General features: G+C 38.5%; 1 protein-coding gene across 6 annotated transcripts in view; it reads left to right on the plus strand.

The window, feature by feature from the left end:
- RGS7 (regulator of G protein signaling 7) overlaps window positions 1-22,459 on the plus strand; it is a 610,179-nt gene that overhangs the window by 256,399 nt on the left and 331,321 nt on the right. For all 6 annotated transcript variants that reach the window (XM_024235701.3, XM_054560931.2, XM_054560953.2 and 3 more), the window contains exon 3: window positions 15,738-15,834. In XM_024235701.3, coding sequence (XP_024091469.1) covers window positions 15,738-15,834 — 97 coding nt within the window. The remainder of the gene's footprint in view (window positions 1-15,737; window positions 15,835-22,459) is intronic.

The raw sequence follows: 22,459 nt of genomic DNA on the forward strand, positions 1-22,459 counted from the left end.
GCAAGGTAATCATCCACCACCACTTGTGTCTAGCAAAGACTCAAAGGCAGGCAGAGGAATGGGAAAGCTTTATAATAAAAAGACAGAGAGAGAAAGAGAGAGAGAGAGAAAGAGAGAGCAAGCTCTGACTGGAGGTTGTTGCATGGGGAAGCTGAAAGTGGGTATCTAATGTAACTAGATTGAGGAGTGTCTAGCTTTCTCTGGTTTGTCCAGAGTTACAGGCAGAGGCAAAAATTAGGGAAGCTGGTTGTCATTGCCTGAGTCTTGACCATTCTGGACTTACTACTGCTGAGCTTGTGGTTTGGCTTCCCAGGCTGGTTGCAGGGGCTGTGGGTCAGAGTTCTGTGCTCATATGTGGTCTAGCCATTGTCTCTGTATACTCGGTTTCCCAGAAGGTACTATTCAGGATACAGTGATTAAACCAGTGTAATTAAACTAATATTAATCCTGAAGAAACTTTCATAAAAGAGAACAAAAGAAATTAGACATATACACATATGACTGTAATGTAATACAGAGTGTGTCATAAGTAGGGAATAAAGAAAATCTTAATAGCTCCAGAGAAAAGAAGACACCGCATTTCCGAGTGTTGCACTCTTAGAAATAGCGTCATCTCAGAGTTTGCACAGAAAGAAGGAAGGGGAACATATGCTGTAAAGTACATGTTTTATCAAGGAAGTAGCATTCTCATTTTATAGGGAAGGAGTACAAAGACCTAGCCCAGAGAGGCTAAATTATTTTCCTAACATCATTCATCAAATGACAGACCTGAGATTTGCACATGGCTCTGTTAAGCAACAAAGGCCACATTCTTTACACCAGAGGTTATCAAAGTTGTTTATCCATGTGAGTATCAAAATGTTAAGGGAGCAGGTGCAGTTTTAAAAATATAGTCAGTATTTTAATTTTTTCTTTAAAACAATAAAAAACAAAGCTATTGTTTTTCATTATTCCAGCCTTAGAAAGTAAAGCTCTACAGGGTCCTCTTGGCTGGTGGAGACCCATAGAAATTGCTGGTTTTCAATGGAGGGCATTTCAAACTACCTAGGTGTCTCTATGAGACTTTAACAATTACCAAATGGGGAAATAGTTTTAAATAATTCAACATCACTGCCATGACCATCTGGTGTTCGTGTTCTAGACATAAGATAATAGTCACAGATATCTAGTAATAAGTAAGGCACACTTTTTTATTTTTCATTCATTTCTTCATAGGATCATTAAGAATTGTTGTCAGGAAGAAGGCAACTAGACATTCTGATTTTCTTGGCACTCATGGGGAAAACAAAATTGTGGTGGATATAAAAGAGCCAGTTATTGGAGTAGAAGTTATATGTTTGTGTGCCAAGGCTTCGACCTACTTTGCCTTAGGATTTTGTATGAATTCGTCCACCATTCATCCTAATTTCTCTCTTGAGAACAGTGTGGAATGAACGAATAGTTGAAACTGGGTCCTGTGCAGAACCTTCTTTCATAGATGGACTAGCAAGGAGGAGGTGTTTTTTCCAAATCCCCATATAAAGGGAAAGTCAGAAAAGTCACAATGAATTTTCCCTGCTTTAAAACTAACTGTTCGGTGGGTTAGAAAGATCAATATCGCTGTTCAAATACTTCTGAAAAATAAAATCCATCTTAATGTTGTAGTGCCTTGAATCGGCAACACTAGCAAGGGTACAATTAAAGTAGAAATCTTTTCCTTTTGCCCTTTTACAGTTTACTCATTGATCTTAAAAGAATTCTAGGAACTGGAAATTTAAAAATCATTGTACAAAATAAGTAAACCAAGAGTGTTACACAGAGAAAAAGGTCAGATTCAGCAGCTGCAGAAACCACTTTAAAACTTTGAAAACCATGAAACACCTAAGACAAATAAGTCACCATACTTATATTTATTTTTAGTGTGTACACCTGAAATAAATCTTCTTCATTGGCATGAGGATGCCTTCATCCTTTTAAAGTGCTTTTGCCCTACCTTCAGGTTATAATCCCTTTTTAATTTCATTTTGAAAATGATAATTAGAAACATGGTATTGTTTCATGGACTAAGCCAGCTGGATGGAGCCAGGCAAAGCACTATCATATATACGGTGGGGGTGGCTGTGAGGTCATCCCTTTAATTACTCCCGGAAGAACTCTACTAAGACCATCCCAGAGACATCTCTGGGCTGCATTTTATAAGTATGTTATCATAAAAATAAATTACTTAAGTAACGTTTATTGATATCACGTCGTTAAAAATATATATTTTTAGCCCTTCTGCCTACACTTAATCCAAAGTCCTCATGTTTCATCTTAGCGGAAGCAGAGTACTGCTGTCTCTTGTGGCTTCAGATAGAGCATTTCATATTCTGACAGGTCCTGCCCAGGTTTCATGAGACTATTAAGCTCAAATGACCTGAGGCATCTATTGTGTGTAATAAATAAACTTCTCTCCTATGCATTTGGAATGCCACTAGTCCTGTACCAACCTTGAAAGAATTGAGAGAAGAATCACCTACATGATACTCTGAAATGTTCTAGGCTCTGCATCACTGAACACGTGATGACAGAGCCTTATTTTCAACAATGGGTACGTTTATTGTTTTCAATCAGTTTATGGGAATAACAGAGATGCTTTTAGTCCATAGTGCATGTTCAGTCTTATTTCTTGGTTTGCAGTGTAGGATTAGGATGGAAGTAAGCATGCATAAGGCTGTTCTTCCCACCATCAGTCCTGGAGTTGTGTGAAGGTGTTGGAGGGAGAATATCTGTAACACAGGTATCTGGAAACGGGTCTGTGATGCCCAGTGGCCATCAATAGACTGGGTTGTTTTTACACTTGTCTTTTCATTTTTTTTTTACTTGTAGAGGGGGGAGTCTTGTTATGTTGTCCAGGCTGGTCTCAAACTCCTGGCCTCAAGCAATCCTTCTGCCTCAGCTTTCCAAAGCACTGAGATTACAGCGTGAACCATGGTACCTGGCCTCGGCCAGGTTTCCCTTACAAATATCAAGTGGGGCAGACAATTGTAGAAGGATGTGCTCCATACAGAACTATGAGAATGACTGGGTCTGTTGCTCACGAAAAGGAGGATGAGATAGTGCGGATCAACATTTATGGATGTACGAGTACCATGAATAGGATAAACAAGGTGTTAGTCACTAAATTCTCATACTGTAAAATGGTGGGGCTTCTTTTGAGCTTGAATGAGGCAAGAATTAAATAATAGGAACTAGATATGAATTCAACTAGCAGATAATTTACATACAGAATTTATTACCCAAGAAGCTGGGAAACTTAAGTGGCTTCCATAATATTTGTATGACTTCATAAACAACAAAGACATAAATGGCTACAAAGAGAAGCTGGGATTTAAATCAAATAATTGAAACATTAGAGTAATTCCTATGTTCCAAAGCTATTTTAAATCTGTTGTACTCCGTGGAGTTATTGTGAGACCCCTTTCCTTTAGTAAGAATGTTTTAAAATGGCAAGCTTGGCCAAGTGTGGTGGCTCACTCCTATAATCCCAGAGCTTTGGGAGGCTGGGGCAGGTGGATCACTTGAGGTCAGGAATTTGAGACCAGCCTGGATAACATGGTGAAACCCCATCTCTACTAAAAATACAAAAATTAGCTGGGCATGATGGCGGGCGCTTGTAATCCCAGCTATTCGAGAGGCTGAGACAGGAGAATCACTTGAACCTGGGAGGTGGAGGCTGCAGTGAGCCAAGATCGCACCATCATACTCCAGCCTGGACAACAGAATGAGACTCTGTCTCAAAAAAAAAAAAAAAAAAAAAAAAGTGAGTGAGTGAGACCCTGTCTCAATAATAAAATAAAATAAAATAAAAATGAAATAATAAAATAAAATGGCAAACTCAGCCAAGAGCCCTTTGACTTTTTTTATGTCCTTCCTGCCAGAATCTCAGAGATTAGCTAAATCCCAGGTATCTTCTGTGTTCTCTGCCTTTTTCACTCATCCAAATCAATGGCTGTCTTTAGGTATTTAGTTTGCTAAATATCATTGTTCATTTATTTTTTAGAGGAATGATTGGTCCATTTTTGTTACACATAGAGGTTGCTGAATTTCAAGTTGATTCCAGAAGCTAGAATAGAAGGGCTTGTCTGAAATCAAGCACCTGCGTCAATTAAAAAAAGTCCCAAGAGAAGCCTTTCATCTATCAGGAACTGTGGTCTCTCCATCTGAAAGGGGGTTGATGATAAGACTATTGATTCGGACTTCTAGGGTCATTGGAGATGTGACTAAGAAAAAAGGGAATGTAAACAATTTCGTTCATTAACTCTGAATTTAAAAGATTGTAAAAAAGAGATAATTTGGGGGTAGACTAGTTTAGTTGTTGAACGTTAATAGCAATTATACAGAATGTTTACAGGGAGTATACTATAAAGAGCAGCTGGCGATATTTAACCCTCAAATGTGTTACAACAGACATTTGAATAAAGAACTTAACGTTTAATATTTTAATACTATTAAAGTGGGAATTCTTAATTATTATTATTATTATTTTTTTGAGATGGAGTTTAGCTCTTGTTGCCCAGACTGGAGTGCAGTGGCATGATCTTGGCTCACTGCAACCTCTGCCTCCCGGGTTCAAGCGATTCTCCTGCCTCAGTCTCCTGAGTAGCTGGATTACAGGCACCCAACATTAAGCCTGGCTAATTTTTGTATTTTTAGTAGAGAGAGGGTTTCACCATGTTCGTCAGGCTGGTCTCAAACTCCTGACCTAAGGCGATCCACCTGCCTCAGCTTCCCAAAGTGCTGGGATTACAAGTGTGAGCCACCACGCCCGGCTGGAATTCTTAATTATTTCAAATAGAAAATAATATTAATTATAAAAGTCATACATCCTGTTGGTGAACATACAAACACAGCAAAGAAGTATGTAAAGTAAAAAATGGGGGATGATAATTCCTCAAGGACCATGCCACAGATAGCAAAACTAATGCAAATTACCAAAGCCTTTATAATCTAAAGAGAATGATATTTATGTTAATAAGTAACTTATATATGAGTCATGTAAAGTAAGGTAGGGTAAAAAAAATTTAAACTAAAAATAAAGATCTCATGTAGTTTAACAGGGACTATGATCATATCCAGTTGGGATGAGAGACGTGAGGGGAGGGATAAAGACAGACATCAGTAGGAAATTACAATTTGGAATGATCCTAGAAGTATAACTGAATTTCCACAGGCACAGATGGAAAAGGGAAGGGCGCAACTGGCATGAGGAAGAGTATGTGAGAAGGTGAGGCAGGCAGGAGCAATTGCTGAGCATGTGGGAAGCAAGTTATAACGCTAGAATGACAGTTGGGCGTCATATCGTGGACAAATTTGAGTGGTCATTTCGCTTACAGAAAATTCATGGGGTTGTCAGGCCAATGAAAGTTTTAAACAAGAGATGAAATATTTAAACTTGTTCCCAAGTTAATTCTGGGGTTTGCTACTTGAGCGAACTGATGTGAGCTCAAGTGGGATCAGGAGGTAAGGAGTTCATATAAGAGAGAATTTCAAGCAGGCAGTATGTGAAGTAAGTTGATAGCAAAGGTGGAATTGTGTTTGAGAATGACTACAGTGACACCTTCCAGAAAGGTTAAAATTGTCAAGTTGGAGAGGCAGAAGGAGAAGGATTCTGACAGAATTCATTATTCTGTGCAGGAGTCTTATTCATTCCATCTTGACGCCGAAGATGAAGCAATTGATTAAAGTATTCATGTGCTCTGCCTCCTCCTTTCCTTTATAGCTGTCTATCCTGCCTACCCTCTAGGATCAGCTTAATCTGACTTTTCCCATGAAGCCTTTCCCAAATAGTTCAGGGGACATTGACAACTCTCCTATTTGAACTTTGACTGCAATAAAAAAATAGCCATGAGGCTCCTTTTGAGAGTTAAAGATGTGATACCTCCTAGGAACAAAAAAGAAATCTGGAAACCTAAGTTGCTCTGTCACACACATTTAGCACCGTTGGCGTTTTCTACCTTGGGGCAAATACTTACCATGGCCGAAGAGTACAATGTAGTTAACCAGGTGGCCTATTTGGTCATGCTGCTTCTGTCTTTCTGTCTTTCATAGCTGTGAAATCTCATTCAGTTGTTTGGCTTGTCTGTCCAACGTTCTTTTCTTTTTCTGCGTCAATTTTTGTCTTTCTTTGGCGCTTTTTTTTTTTTTTTTTTTTTTTTTGAGACGGAGTCTCGCTCTGTTGCCCTGGCTGGAGTACAGTGGTGTGTTCTCGGCTCACTACAGCCTCTGCCTCCCGGGTTCAAGCGATTCTTCTGCCTCAGCCTCCCGAGTAGCTGGGATTACAGGCACGCGCCACTACGCCCAGCTAATTTTTGTATTTTTAGTAGAGACGGGCTTTCACTGTGTTGGCCAAGCTGGTCTCGAGCTCCTGACCTCGTGATCCACCTGCCTCAGCCTCCCAAAGTGCTGGGATTACAGGTGTGAGCCACCGCACCTGGCCCTTGGGCTCTTTCTCATTATTCAGCAACCACCCACTCTTATTTTTTTGAGACTGCTTTTCTTACACTTTGTTTCTGCTGTATAACTCTATCCATGTATTGTTCAATGGGTTTTCATATTGAATAAGGTGACAACGAATGCCTTTAGTTTCTCTGCCCAGCACCCCTTCCAACTCCCACCTCCAGTGTTATAAATCAAAGTTTTTGCCCCAAAATTCAGGTATGGAAATTAGAGGAGGAATTTCTCCTTGAGTTCATGTAAACTTGTCAGCATTAAATAATGAGATTCAGAAAATATGATTAAGTGTAGAATTTATTTAAGCACAAAGTTTGAGGCTGTCACTACCTGGGTAACACAGACTCCAAAAGAATGGGGTTAGTGCATCCAAGTGTGGAGGTAAGGTTTCACTTATATAGGTAGAGACAGAGAAATGCAACAGAGTTGCAACATTTTTCATGCAAGACCAGTTCTTAGATTATGTTACAGGAGTTTGACTGGTTATAGTTTACTACATTCCAAGGAAGACTGATTCGACATTTTATAAGGAGGGGTAATGGACTCTTATTTATGGCAACTTTCAGCCTTTCCTAATCCTCTACAGCACAAGAGTAACATACTGTAATCTGTAATCGGAGACGCAGGAGTTGCAGCTGCATGCTATGTGACTCAGGCCATATAGTCACATTTTTCTCAAAGCTCAAATAATTTAAAGTTCCAACAGCTTTAAATTTGAATTATTTAATTTTACAAACTGTAAAGCTCAAGCAGTAAGGGCAGCCATTTTTGCTGTTATGTGCATTGAAGAACTAAGAGAGGACTCTGGACCGAGAAGAAAAAGTGGGATCACCACAAGAGGCAGAGTGGAGGGGGCAGTAAGCATGCCCTAAAGGCAGGCTGGTTATGAGACCCACTCATGTGCCCATCTTCGAGTTCCAGAAAACATCCCACAGTACTTACAACACAGTTCTTTGTTCATGACAATTGAATTTGGGATTCTGTCAACCCAAGTAATCCCAACAAACACAGTGAGCATAGTTGTTTATTTATCTGTTTATTTATTTTCAGTAGAGGTTATATTCCTTGAGATGAATGACAGAAATGCTTTATTAAAAAAAAAAAAAAGCAGAAACGTCTATAAATTAGAAAAAAATACCTCTACTTTATTTCTGCAAAATCACAAAAGGATAAAATTTCTAAGCTTCTAAGCTTTCAAATGAGTTGTTTTCTTGTGTGTGTGTGTGTGTGTGTGTTTGCGTGTGTGTGTGTGTGTGTGTGTGTGTGTGTGTGTGTGTGTGTGTGTGTGGTGGTGGTGGTGTTTTTTTTGTTTGTTTGTTTTGTTTTTTTTTTGGGAGACGGAGTCTCACTCTGTCACCCAGGCTGGAGTTCAGTTGCGCGATCTCGGCTCACTGCAACCTCCGCCTCCCAGGTTCAAGGGATTCTCCTGCCTCAGCCTCCTGATTAGCTGGGACTACAGGCACCCGCCACCACACCTGACTAATTTTTTTGTATTTTTAGTAGAGACAGAATTTCGCTATGTTGGCCAGGCAGGTCTCAAACTCCAGACCTCAGGTGATCCGTTGGCCTCGGCTTCGCAAGTGCTGGGATTATAGGCGTGAGCCACCACGCCTCACTGAGTTACTGTTTTTTAAATAAATAAATCTATATTTAAGATAAACTAGGACAGATTTACATGCAATAAGATTTTACTAGTTTCTATTTTTAGTCAATTATTCATGAAAATGGCAGTTTTTTAATATGAAAAGAGTAATTAATTCTGAGTTAAGATACTGACTGCAATCAACTATAACATGGGGAAAAATCATATCAAATAGAAGCAGCTTTAATTGAATTATTACAGCAGAAAACAGTTTGTGTTGCAAATTTTAATCTCATTATTCTTAATTTAACTTTCATTAGAGACTGACTCCACTTTCTCTGTTTTCACTGATGAATTCAGAAGTGTAAATGATTTTCTGCATTCGAAAGGCTTTCTGAAGTAAAAAGAATTATAGGCGGATTTAAATTATGAAAACCTGCCACCACCTAATTGCCCAAGAAATCCAAGAAGCACTTTAGTGATCATTTCTCCCATTTTCATAGCTAGCACTTAAAATGACAGTACACACCATAATTTGAAAGTATGTGCACATAGAAAAAAGCCATTCAATCTGCCCATTTAGTCTCCCATTTATATCTCCAAATGCCTGTGCTTAATGGTGGTTGTAAGGCAGAGTTGGAAAACTTCTTTTGAAATTTTGATTGATTCATTTCTTTTTCAGAATTACAGAGTACAAAACGTTTTAGCTTTACTTCATACAAATGTTTTGCCTACAGTCATGGTGTCTCTATAAAGCGATTGGCTTAATGAAATCAATAATAATGATATTGTGGTAAAGTTCCGGCAAATATAGCTGCAAGTTAATTTAATTAAACTCCCATAATTGTTTAGAACATTAGAGAACTGGAAAGGTTTCAAGGCAGTGATTTTGTTTTCATCAATATGTGGGAGCCCTGTCTGGCAGCCCCTCTTGAATAATTAGTAACTCTCTTCAAAGAAGATGGACCTGCATAATATGCTCCTTCTTTCATTCCGCCAAGTGTTTGGGTGGGGACTGTTTAACCTGAGCCTTTTTGAAATACATCACAAGCTTGAAGTGACATCTAAACTATTCCAAAGGAAATGCTAATTATGAATTCCTGGGAAAAGAGCAGGGTGTTGAAGTTCAATAGTGCCTTTCATCTTGAGGGCTTACACATGGCAATGAACTTGAGTGTCACATCTACAAGCAAGAAGACAGCCTCATCAACAGCCACTGATTTACTCTGTTGCATTAAAGGAAGAAATTCCTCTAACAAGTAAGCTGAAGAATCTCTGTGCAAAAAATAAGAGAGAAAAGAGTGTTTTAACCTGCACTACGTTGAGCTACTCTGTGTCACTATTTCTGACGCTGATAATGTATTTTTTCACAAAAGTTACATACAAAGAAAAAAACATATCAAACATCTCAAGACCAAATCTTAAATTAACTTCCACTTTTGTTTTGAGGCTCTCAGAAAAAGCAAACATATGCCTTAAACAAAAATACATCAATCCCCTCTCCTCTTTTTAAAGTGAGCCTCCATTATGGACCAGGCACTTTATATATTAAGAATGCAAAGATGAGTAAGGTAAGAATTTTTTCCTCCAGAGTTTACATCTAAGGGAAAACAGATAGTTTTACTAGTTAATGAAACATGGAGGGTTCTGTAATAGAAGCAAAAAAAGTTTTGAGTGAGTTCAGCAATACATATTCTGAAAATTACTTTGCAAAATACAGTTGTTTAACTTTTACTTTTATCACACATAGTGAATCAATTTGCATTAAAAAATTAAGTCTTGCAAACAGCACTCAATTTAATTCAATTTTTAATCTTCTAAATAACTTCAAGAGGCAAATTTGTCAAGAAAAGATGAGAGCAAAGACATTTTCATTTTGTTTAAAGTGAATGCAATCTCATTTCCCCTTCTAAATATGATTTTTTCATAGCTTACATAGCCTTTGCTTATATGCACAAATATTTCCCCTGACATTTCTTCAAATCAAATCTCCTGTCTTGCAGGGGCCAACATGAACTCAGTTTTTTACAAGAAATCAAAGACAGAGCTTATGTATAAGCAGCTCTGACTACTTATTGCTTGACAATTTATTGCATCTGATAAGTATTTGCACTTAACTGCAGCATCTTTGCCGGCTGAATTATAAAAGAAAAAGAGTCCGTATCTTCCTAGTACAATGATGAAGGAAGAAAATTATGTTGATGATGATGATGATGATGGTGTTGGTGGTGGCATCATAGTAAGCATTTAATTAGCATTGTTTCACTAATTCTCACCCTTGATAAGATGTGTACAATTTATGATTATCTCCATTTTACAGATGAGATAACCGAATCTTTGAGTGTTAAATTAACTCACCTGTTTAGATAGCTCGTAAGTAGTACAGTCAGGATTCAAACTCAGGTCTAACGGGCCTAAATGCAGGCTTTTAATAACTACGACTTGCATTGAAACTAAAATGTGCTGACAATTGGAAGCAAATACAGTTGTATAAGGTCTTGTTTGATTTATTATTTTATTTTATTTATTTTTGAGACAGAGTCTCATTCTGTAGCCCAAGCTGGAGTGCAGTGGCAGGACCACAGCTCACTGCAGCCTTGACCGCCCGGGCTCAAGAGATCCTCTCGCTTCAGCCTCCTGAGTAGCTGGGATCACAGGTGCTTGCCACCACGCCCAGTTCATTTTCGTATTTTTTTTCAAGAGATGGAGTTTTGCCATGTTGCCCAAGCTGGTCTCAAACTCCTGAGCTCAAGTCATCCTCCTGCGTTGGCCTCCCAAAGTGCTGAGATTACTGGCGTGAGCCACCGAGCCTGGCCTGGCTTTATTTAATTTAATAGCTTCATCTATTTGTCTGTAACAGGGAATTGGCTCTTTGACCTAGTGTGGAAACTTACCTCCTTCTGAATGCTGATGATTATTTCCAGACTTCAGTCATTTTGTAGCTAGGAGAAATCTTACAGATCATCTGCTTTGAACTTCTTAAGAGTAAAGAAAATAGCCTTCAGAAAAATCCTCAGTGACCCAAGGCATGCCAACTCTCCTGTCCATGTCCATCGTCTAGTGTTCTCTTCTCCCATGCCCAGTTTCCTCATCCTCAGAAACAGGCTTATGGAAGTGAAAACACACAACTCAATGGCATTTTAATGAATATATGCATGTATATATGTGTATACACACACATATATGCACATGCATATATATACATGTGTGTAAGTATATATATATATATATACACATACATATATACACACACACATACATATATATATGGGATACTTGAGGTACCTGAGTCTTTTGGCCTTAGACTAAATTGCCGCAAATATTTTCATATTTATTGGAGTTGCTTTTTACTATCCCTCATACCTCTTACTGTCTAACTTGCTCTGTTTTTTTTTTTTTTGCTTGCTTTTAGCATTTTTCTTCTCATCCAATTGCTGTTGCTAATAGTGAGAAAACAGACCATCAAGCATGTTCAACTCATGCTTAAAATAAAAATTAATAGACTCTGAGTGAATGCTTGAGGAAACGTCAACAGATAAGATGCATGTGTTTTTTTTATGTGGCCTTGGTGACTGTGACAACCAAAATGAGTGATTGAGACATAAATCTCAATCATTGAAGCTTGTTGAGCCAGCTTGAGGACAAGTTACAGATGCCTGTTTGGCTGTTTTTCCCAAAGAGGTTCTTAGGAGGTTTAGTATTTATACATTTTCCTTAAAAAAGAGGAGGCAACAGTGAGAGGAATGATTACATACTTGCGAGACTTTAATTAGTGCCCTTTAAGTTTACATTTTACGTAAGATAAGGTGAATATTTGAAGAAAAAGGGAACGGAGGGAGCAGACATCCCAGGGAGGAGTGGAGGAATGACTAATCTCATTTTAGCTTTGTTCTGTACCGGGAAGATAAGTCATTAATCAACATTATCAATGTGGAGCCTTTCAAAAGGGTCAGTTTCTGTTTGCCCCTTAGGGAAGAAAGCCTAATAGTGGTTAGTGAGGAAGGGGTACAACGAGGTGTGTCCCACCCCCCATCCCATCATGGCCATGAACTTAGCTTCCAGGGTTTCCCTGGGGTCCCCTTAGCCAAGAGGTGGTCCCTTCAGTCATTTGAGTGCTAGAATTTTCTTTTTCTTTTTTAATTGATTTTAGTTTTTAGAAAGCAGGTTTTTTTTTTTTCGCATGTCTTTGTTTTTTTATTTTGTTGTTGTTGTTGTTGTTTTCTTTTGTTTGTTTTTGTCTCATTCTAGGCCATGGGAAGGTTCATGGATAAATTATGTCTGGATAAAAACATAAAAACATGGATAAATTGTGTCTGGATAAAAAAAAAAAACAGCTGAATGCATGTACATGTTCACGTTTTCAGTCTAGAACACCAATCCTATTTTTACTTGGAGTTAAAATATTGTTCTCTTGTGGAAATTATGACTCAGAAAAATGGAATATTTTGAAATACAACCACAGAAGTCACTTTTACTCTCCAGCCTCCTATTCTCACTCCTTTGGGATCCCATGAACTGAGAGGGGATGAGACTGTACAAAGAAAACACTGCCACTCATAGCTACGCACCTTAATTCAGCCCGAAGCAGAGGTGACTGTTTCCACACCTCTAGGTACTGAGATGAAAGTGTGAGTCAGAGAGGTTTCTATGTCCCTCTAATCCAGCCTGCTTTAAACCATTAAGCAGATAATACAAGGGTTTAGAGGCTGATATGAGGCAGGACAAAGCAGCTTATTCTGCATTTCTGAACATCGTGGCAGGTCAATCATGAACAAATAGTAACAAAATAAAAAGTCATGAGAGTATATCTATTTTCATGTTTCTATACTTAGAGATCTTTATTACAGATCTTTATTACAAAAGAAGTGGGGTATTTGGTATTTGGTTATTGTTGGGGTCTTTTACAGGCCTGATAAAAGCATTTTTTTCTTTTAGTTTTTTTTTTTGTTTTTGTGATGAAGTCTCACTGCCTCCCAGGCTGGAGTGCAGTGGTACCATCTCGGCTCACTGCAAGCTCTGCCTCTGGAGTTCAGGTGATTCTCCTGCCTCAGCCTCCCGAGTAGCTGGGATTAAAGGCGCCTGCCACCATGCCCAGCTAATTTTTGTATTTTTAGTAGAGACAGGGTTGCGCCATGTTGGCCAGGCTGGTCTGGAACTCTTGACCTCAGGTGATCCGCCTGCCTTGGTCTCCCGAAGTGCTGGGATTACAGGTGTGAGCCACCACACCCAGCCTCATGTTCTTTTTATACTTGAATTCTGAGCCAACTGAGAACCATAACCATAAAGACAGGCACATAGGGGTCACAACGTCACCCTGATTGCTGATAAAGGTATTATGGAAGAATGTTTGTGCACAAGTCACTGTAAATCCTGAAACACAATCCTGAATAGACTTGCTCACCCACTAGGGCAGGCATCTCTACATCAGCAGAGTTAGATGTGGGCTTCTAGCCGAGAGAAAAAGAATGGGCCCTGCAGGCCAGTTTCTCATTCCCAGCTCTTCTATCTGATAAGTCAGCTCAGCTCCCCTGGAGTAAATTAGGGGGCAGAGACAGGCAAGGGGATTAGGGTAACGGTGCTCCTTCCACATGGAAAGAAACATGAAGATGGAGAATAAGCATCCCCAGATATCATGGGTGTGCATGGACATTTGGTCTAATATTTGTTGTTCTATATATGTACCAGGCTTTATATATGTTGTATCATTTGCCCTTAAAATACTTTACCCCACCCTAGGCCCAATGCAATCCCATGAAGAACGCTATGAAGAAATTATTACAAGTATTATTATCACCATTTTATGGATCAGAAAACTGAGCCTTAGAGAGGTTATTTAACTTACTCAAAGAACATAGATAATAATTAGAAAAGCTAAGAGTCAAATACAAACCTGTGTTTCATTAAAACCCATTCTTTCCACATCTCCAGTTATTTGTCATAGTAATACATCTGTTCATAGTGTGATTACAACATAGTAATACATTCGTTGATACCAAGCACATTAGATTTCTTAGCTGAAAACCATTCTAAAGCTGTGTTGATGGAAATTTTTTTTTTTTTTTTTTTTTGAGATGGAGTCTCAATCTTTCGCCCAGGCCGGAGTGCAGTGGCGCTATCTAGGCTCACTGCAAGCTCCGCCTCCTGGGTTCATGCCATTCTCCTGCCTCAGCCTCCCGAGTAGCTGGGACTACAGGCGCCTGCCATCGTGCCCAACTAATTTTTTGTACTTTTAGTAGAGATGGGGTTTCACCGTGTTAGCCAGGATGGTCTCGATCTCCTGACCTCATGATCCGCCCGCCTCGGCCTCCCAAAGTGCTGGGATTACAGGCATGAGCCACCACGCCCAGCCAATGGAAATTTGATAATTCATTAATATAAAGTTTAGACTGTGTTTTTTTTTAAACTGTTTACTTTGAAATAATTTTAGGCTTACAGAAAAAAAGAAAAGATAACAGAATTCCCATACACCCTTTACTCAGCTTCCCTTAATGTTAATATCTTATATAGCCATGGCATAATTATCAAAACAAGAAATTAACATTAGTACAACACTATTAGCTAAACTACATACTTTACTCAGATTTCACCTTGGTTGTCACTATTGACTGAATTTTTTGAGGGTAGGAACTGTATTATATGCATTTTCATATCCACGGTGCCCAGTCATATATCTGGTCTAGAGTTAGTGATAAGTGGTTGTGGAATGAGTAAATGGATGAATGGATTTTAAGTCCCATACTACCACTTGGGTATGTTTGTGTGTCTCTGCATCTCCCAGGTTTAGAAGCACATGAGTAAAGTCTGTGGCTATGATTTGAATGAATGAATGTTCTTCGAAACTAAATTCCACATTGACTTTGTGAAGCACAGCCCTTTAGAATTACCAGCAATTTGTAAAAGTAAAAGAGAGTGTACTAATGAGATTGAAACAAAGATAAAGGGGAATCTAGTAAACGGGCAGAAGGCTGTGGTGTTACATTCATTTTATTCTATATATATGTGTGTGTGTGCATGTGTGTGTACATGCACGTGTATGTGTTCTTGTGTGCATATATGTGTGTGTGTACATGTGCATGTGTGGAGTGTATGTGCACATGCATGAGTGTGTGTGCATGAGAGTGTGTATGTGTGTGTATTTGTTTCATAACACACTTCAGTAAGTACCCGGGCAAGAGATGTAATAGTAGTTGGCAATCAGTCCTGGATTTCTAGGCAGGTTTTAGAACTTTATTGTAAAACAAAATCACAGCAATTCTCTTGCTTGAAGAAGCAATTCAAGCAGATGCTTTTAAGGCTCTACTTGCTTTTGCACTGATTTCAGTAGAGGTAACATTAATGAAGCATGAATGTGCTATGACAATGGTTTCTAAAACCTTGTGAAATAAACACTCTTTGATCTTAACCTTTATAACCAGGTACATGAAGTCAGGAGAAATGCAATATTCAAACCACAAAATTCCTATTGGTAGCTTAATGGACCCTAACATGGCTGTTTTTCTTGCTGTTTCCTCCATCTCTTTTTAACAGAATTTAAACTATTAATGTGGCAAAAACTAGAAAGGCAAGAATACGGCATTGTTCTTAGTTGGGCAAAACTGGAATACAAAATTGTTATGAGAGCGATTTTTTTTTCAAAAAAGTTCAACTTCATAAAGGTTTTAATTATGTTATTATTGTTGTTTAGATGGAAGACGTCATAGCACGGATGCAAGATGAAAAAAATGGAATTCCTATTCGTACGGTCAAAAGCTTTCTTTCCAAGATACCTAGCGTCTTCTCTGGTAAGTCTGCATGGAGCACAGTTCTATTTTCTCCTGTACCTCTTAGATAACTCTTTAAAACCGATTCCAGCTGTTCACTATTGAAACTCTCTCTCTAATCTATTATTCAGTAACTACTTATAAAATGCCTGTGGCATGTTTATCATGTGAAACACTTGAAATGATAGTAAAACAAAACACCAAAAATCACGACCCTGCTCTAGGTTAGTTTGTAAAGACAGAATGAACAAATGTGAAGTAAAACAATATTAAAATAAATAAAGACATATAAAAACAATGTTATGAAGATTGTATATGGAAATTAGGAGGGTGAAAAAAATCAATGATTTCTTTTTCCTGACTGATGGGAAGTCAGGAAAGGGTTTCTACAGAGCAGTGGTGAGCTGTTTGAAAGATGAGGAAGAGCCATACTCGCTCAAGACTGCTGTCACCACCAGCTGTGCTCACCAAACTCGACAGTGACCAAACTGTAGAGAACTTGGGTCAGGTTATGAGGGTCTGTGAAAGCTAGCCAAAGAATCTAATTCTGATAAAAGGGGAAATATGGAGACATTTAAAATTTTTGGCAGAGGATATTGTGATGAAAGTGCTCAGGATAAATTGGCATTCAGTAAGGGCAATAGCACTGTGACAAGGGTAAGGCTCTTGCAGGAACAGGTTTGGGTGCCCAGGTCCTGATATCCAAGGGCTGAAGGAATAGAGAGGAAAGAGCGTGCGGGTTTAGTGAATAACTAGGCATGCAGAGTAAAAGACATAGCCCAATGGATTTCATTTTTTTGTTGTTGTTGGTTTATTTTAAAATGGGGAGACTGAGAGATAAAAGAATCATTATCCAAAATGAGGAACCCCCGCGGGTTTGATTGGCAATGACTGGAGAAACGCAAGACACAAGGAAGAGTAATAAGCTAAGCATCTGTGCTCTGACTCCAGGAGGCAGTGAAAGTGCCAGTTTTGGGGCCTGGGATGTGCTGGGGCATGGCCTAGCACAGCTTAGGGAAGAGGTAAGATCAGACAGCCTGAAGCCTCAGCAGCGAGGAGGGAGAAGAAGGTGGCTGATGCTGAGTGTGGGTGGGAAGGGTGCTTCATGGGATTCCTGTACAAGGGTTGCAGGCTGCTTCCTCATGACCAGGATCAAGAGAAGATTCATGATCAGGAAGCTGTCAAGCCTGGGAAGAGGGTAGAGATGAGGACAGGAATAACAGGGAAGCAGGCCTCCGCATTGGGGTTTGAGATCTGTGTTGCTCTCAGAGAGAAGAGAGGGAGCTTGGAGCTGAGGACAGCTACTGTGGAATGACATTTTGCTCTAACAAAATGTGTCTTCTTTTTTCCCTGTTACTCCCTCTTATGCCCACTTTGTTCTAGATTCTTGCTTTTTCTTAATGATGCCTTGTACTTTTTACATCTGTGGCTTCACTCCATTTCTCTTCTCCTCACCGTCCCACTTACAGGCCATTCTGACTGTTAAATTCCATCCCTTCTTCAGTAGTCAGTTCAGAGAGCTCATTGGTGAAAACTCTCCTGAACCTTTTGTCTCTGTGCTCTCAAAGACCTTGGTTTTTGCATCTCCTATATGCTCCACTTTGTCTTAAGAGTTATTTTGCCTATGTCTTATATCCCTAGCTAAACCTTAAGCTCCATTTGGTCAAGGATTCAGAGTTAACTCCACATCTAAACACACATATAAAAATGTTACTCATATATATATAGATGAGCTAATGAAAAGGATGAACTTATCTCCTTTAGAATTCAGGCAGATAAATGCACTACGTTGTCATCCTGCACTGGGAATTGTGGTCAGTGCAACTGTGTATGACCTGCTTAGAGGCATTCTAATTCAGGAATTATGAAAATACATGGGCTAAACAAAAAACCTTTGCTCATCTGATTAAGTTTGGCTGCAATTTTGTGATCTCAACTCTAGTGGAGTCTAAAATTTTTGATTGAGTTCTTCAGATAGCAAATATCTCAACAGCAAGCTGTTGGAAGAATTCTTGGTTGACAACATTAAGATTTTAATTGAAAAATAAGATTGGACATATAGATTGAGAATTAACCTGGGAATCTCTGATAATTGTTTTAGTGTTCACTGCTGTAAAATAACAGTGGTAGCTATTAAATAAAGAGAATATCAATGACATTTTTCGCATTAATGTAATTAAGTCCAAGTAATCATTTTATGTTCCCTGGAAACTTTGCAGGCGCGCTCTGCCTCGTAGGTTCAATTAGATGCTTCGTCATGGATTTAATTGGTATATCTAGTATTATGTCTAGCACTTATCAGCTTCTTCATATTAATATTCCCAAATTGTAATATTCTCAACTCCATTCACTTTGCTAGAAGTTTTCAGTCTTTTCTAGTTAATATCCCTCCCCAGATTTTTCTTATAATCTGTGAGGATTGTTAATTCCTCTGTTCTTTTGTGGCCCAACTCGCAACCGACTGCTGGCTTTCCCAGCTCTTTCAGCTTCCCCCTTCTCTTCCTGAGCGTGTTTCATGGTCTACTGCAGAGCTTCTAATGAAACAAGGAATCCGCTGACTTTATGGCCCTTGTTAGAACCAGAAACCATTGTGATGGAGTCCTGCCATATGTGAAAGGAGGGTAGTGCAGTTGTTGCGGACTAGAGTCCATCTTTGCTATGGACTGTTCCACACGGAAGGAAGGATCTCAAATGTTGTAAACCTAACTTTCTCAAGTTACCAATTTGTGCTCCTTAAAGCCTCATTACTTCCATGGACCGTCAGTATCAGAATCACTTGGAAACTTACAGGGAGAGATGTGTTAAGGAATGCAAAATTACAGCCACATAGTTCCAGTGTTCTATGCCACTGTAGAGTGACTATAGTTAACAGTAATATATTGTGTAGCTTCAAATAGCTAGGAGGACATTGAGCCGTCCTGACAGAAAGAATTGATAAATATTTAAGATAATGGATATGTTAATTACTCAAAAAGGATAAATGTTTATCATTTCTCACTTTTCATTATTTGTCACCATACATTATTTGTTTCTTGTTTTGTTTTGTTTTTTGAGACAGTCTTGCTCTGTCACCCAGGCTGGAGTGCAATGGTGCAAACATGGCAGCCTCACCCTTCTGAGCTCAAGCGATCCTCCTGCCTCAGCATCCCAAGTAGCTGGGACCACAGGCACGTGCCACCATGCCTGGTTGATTTTTAATTTTTTTTTTTTTTTTTTGGTAGAGACAAGATCTCACCATGTTGCCAAGGCTAGTCTCAAATTCCTGGGCTCCAGTGATCTTCCTGCCTTGGCCTCCCAAAATGCTGAGATTATAGGCATGAGCCCAGCCATCATACATTATTTGTATCAAAACATCACTACGTATCCCATGAATATGTATAATTATTATTTGTTAATTTTAAAAGAAAATATAGTATCTGGACCCACCCCCAGATGTACTAAATTATAACCTCAATTTGTGCACTAAAGTTTAAGACATATTGCCTTAAAATGCACCCAGAGAAGCTGGGCAGCTCCGGGGAGCTTGCTTGTTTTATTGAGAGCTCTAGGATCAGTGGCCACCTTGCTTGTGCCGATCTTTTTCTTTGAAGGGCTCTAATCATCTCTGCAGTCTGGCCTCAATCAAGGCCACCCCAGTCTATCTAATGACTTTTTTAAAAAAATTTTACTTGGGGAAGGAGAAAGCAGTTAGGAAGAATGATCTAGTTCTTTCTCCTTCCTTTACTCCCAAGCTGAAAGTCTCTGTTGCCCGTAAGATTGATAGCTGTCAACAGCTTTGTGGGAGAATGAACACTACCCAACTCCACCAGACAACTCCCATGCTTCAAAGGAAAACATAGGTCATGGTGGCCAAGTAATGCCCATATCCACCTCAAGTGAAAACAGCTGTGTTGAGAAAGTGATGCTATAATCCAATTCCCCCTGCAACATCTGCAATCCAGACCCAGATCATGTCAAAGAATGCTATGACAAATATAATCTACCTAATAATAGGGTTTGTGTTTTGTTTTTGTTTTTCCTGCTAAATGCATTTTGTCCAGTGAAACATCTAAGACTTTTCTTTGTTTTTTTTTTTTTTTTTTTTTTTTTTCGGTTTTAGAGTTGTTGATTTCAACCTCCTGGTTTCCATAGTCCCAAGACCATAGGACAGTATCTTTGGATAATTCCTCTATGTCGGTTCCTTGAACTCTGAGATGAGAAATGTCCTTGAGTAGATCCAATCACAGCATTGCCTTTTTCTCCAGAAGTGCCTTCTCAGCTGCAGAGATAGCTCAGGCAGCTGCAAAGGTCGTATGTGACCTGGTGACTCAGGCTCAGGGAATGAGATCAGTGGTGTATGTACACTATAGAACTTGGCTAATAGCTCTCTCCCCTGGGATTCTGTTGAGATTCCCAGAACTTTGGTGAAGTGTGTGTGTGACTCTGTGTGTTTGTGTGTGTCTGGCACTGAGGCAATGTAACCTAGGAGCTGGGTAATGCCCCTGTGCAGAGAGCAGCAAAGGAAGCCTGTCTGCAGTTGAGAACAGTGAAACATGTAAGGAAGGAGAAGCAGAAAAGATGAGGCAGAGAGTACTGGGTTACTGGTAGCTTTGCAGCTCTTGCCCCTGTCCTCAGGCACAGTCCTGCAATCTGCACAAACTTCCTTCTGATTTCTTCATCTCCTTCAATCCTCCACAGTAAAACATCTACCTTTTGTTTCACTATGTTTTCGACTTCAACTTCCCTTTTCTAGTTTAAACTTTTCCCATCTCAATATTTCTTCTAATTATACCTAGGAGTCATCCCCCATAGCACATGTATTGGACACAAAGTACTTATGGTTGCAAAAAAAAAAAAAAAGGAGTATACATAAAAAATGTTATAAAAGGAGAATATTTGGGATTGATGAAATGCCACTCTGGAGTATGGCTGCAACGAATTCTCTGGAGAGGGTCTTAGGAATGCAGATTTCAAATGCAAACCACAGATATTCTAATTCATTAGTGCTGAGATGGAACCAGGGAATCTATAATTTTTGTTTTTATTTTACTTTATTTTATTTCTTTTTTCCCTTGATTAAATATTAAGCTCAGATTATAGAAATATGTATTTTTAAGCTGATTTTAAAAATATAGGATTTGTGTCTGCTGGTCTTAGATGCATGCTAACTACGTTTTTCTTTATATTTTTAATTCAATGCAATGAACATTGATCAAATACTCACTATGTTCCAGTAACTATACCGGGTTTTGTGGGCTAGTATTTTACCATTGCTGGGGAAATAGATGACATATACATTAGCAATAAATGTGTAACTAACTTGTATGAGGAACCAAGGTAAGTTCCTTTAGCAGAGGCTAAAAAAGTCAGGTGTAGGAACAGAACTGTTTAAAGGCTATCACTTTGTAATCTCATCTTCAACAAAGAACTTGAATTGTCTGTCCTTAACTACAAAAAAAAAATACCTTTAAGAAGTTTGAGTATAATAGTATCAAAGCCTTTAGAGCAGGCAGATAGATGATTATTTGTATCTTATTTTGTGATTTCTGCAAAATTATACTAAAAGACATTTCCTTCATGTTCTCTAAGTTTCTAATAAAAAAACAATAAAATAAATGTATTTTATAATAAACTACTAAAAAATTGTGTCTTTGAAGATGAACTTGACTTTTTCCTTTTTAAAAACATAATGTATAACCTGTATTTTCCTTTTCCTTTTTTCTGTAGCTGCCAAGTTCACTACTAAATTTAATGTTCCATTCTTTCTTTTTCTCATGTGATTCATCACTGACATATCTACCTTTCTTTGTCTTCTAATTGTTTTTTTTCTATCTTTTATTGTTCTTTTAAGTTTGTTGGGGGGCTATATTGTAAATTGCTTCAAGTCATATTTTGAAGGCAGGTAAGGAATAAATCCTGAAGAGGCATCTGAGAAGTGTCTGCTTTGTGGTAAGGAGTGGTTTTGCCCGGAATCTGCCCCATTCAAGTGGGGATACATCTTGGCTTTGAACAAGTGCTCTACCACAATAGAAAATAAAAGATGAAGTTCAAATATTATTCCATGAGCGTTTCATAAAAGTGCTCAGTCACTGTTAACACCATTATGTCTTCATATTGAAAAAATAACTATATAGCTAAAAATATATTTGTAGATTTTGCTGAAGATTTTCTGTAAATGAAATCCATAAGTCTTATTCTTGCGTGATAGCTCTTTCCCTGGAATTCATATCCTGTAACTTATAATGTTTATTCATTCTCTCATCTGAAAATCTTTGGTAAAGCAAACTATTAACACTCATACCAGCTAAAAATCCTTTGTACTTAAAATTCTAAATTTTAGAAGAATAGAGATCCAAATCCAGATGAAGCATGAAAGTTTATGAATAAAAGAGGAAATGATTAATTTTACATTTGTAAGACAGTTGCTTCATTTGTGATACTGTTTTAAACTGTACCATTTACCTTGGCTACAGGCATATTTGAATGAATTAAAACTGACAACACAGGTTTTCAGTTGCTTAACAAGATATTGAAATAGCACGTGGTTTCTTGTGTGCTCTATTCTAGAAAATATATTACATTATAATAATATCAAGTACTATTTGGATATAGATGTTTTGATTCATAGTCATGGGTGCTTTATAAATTTTAGGTGCATTATATAGTA

This window comes from Pongo abelii, chromosome 1 (genome assembly GCF_028885655.2).
Source record: "Pongo abelii isolate AG06213 chromosome 1, NHGRI_mPonAbe1-v2.0_pri, whole genome shotgun sequence".
NCBI lineage: Eukaryota > Metazoa > Chordata > Mammalia > Primates > Hominidae > Pongo > Pongo abelii.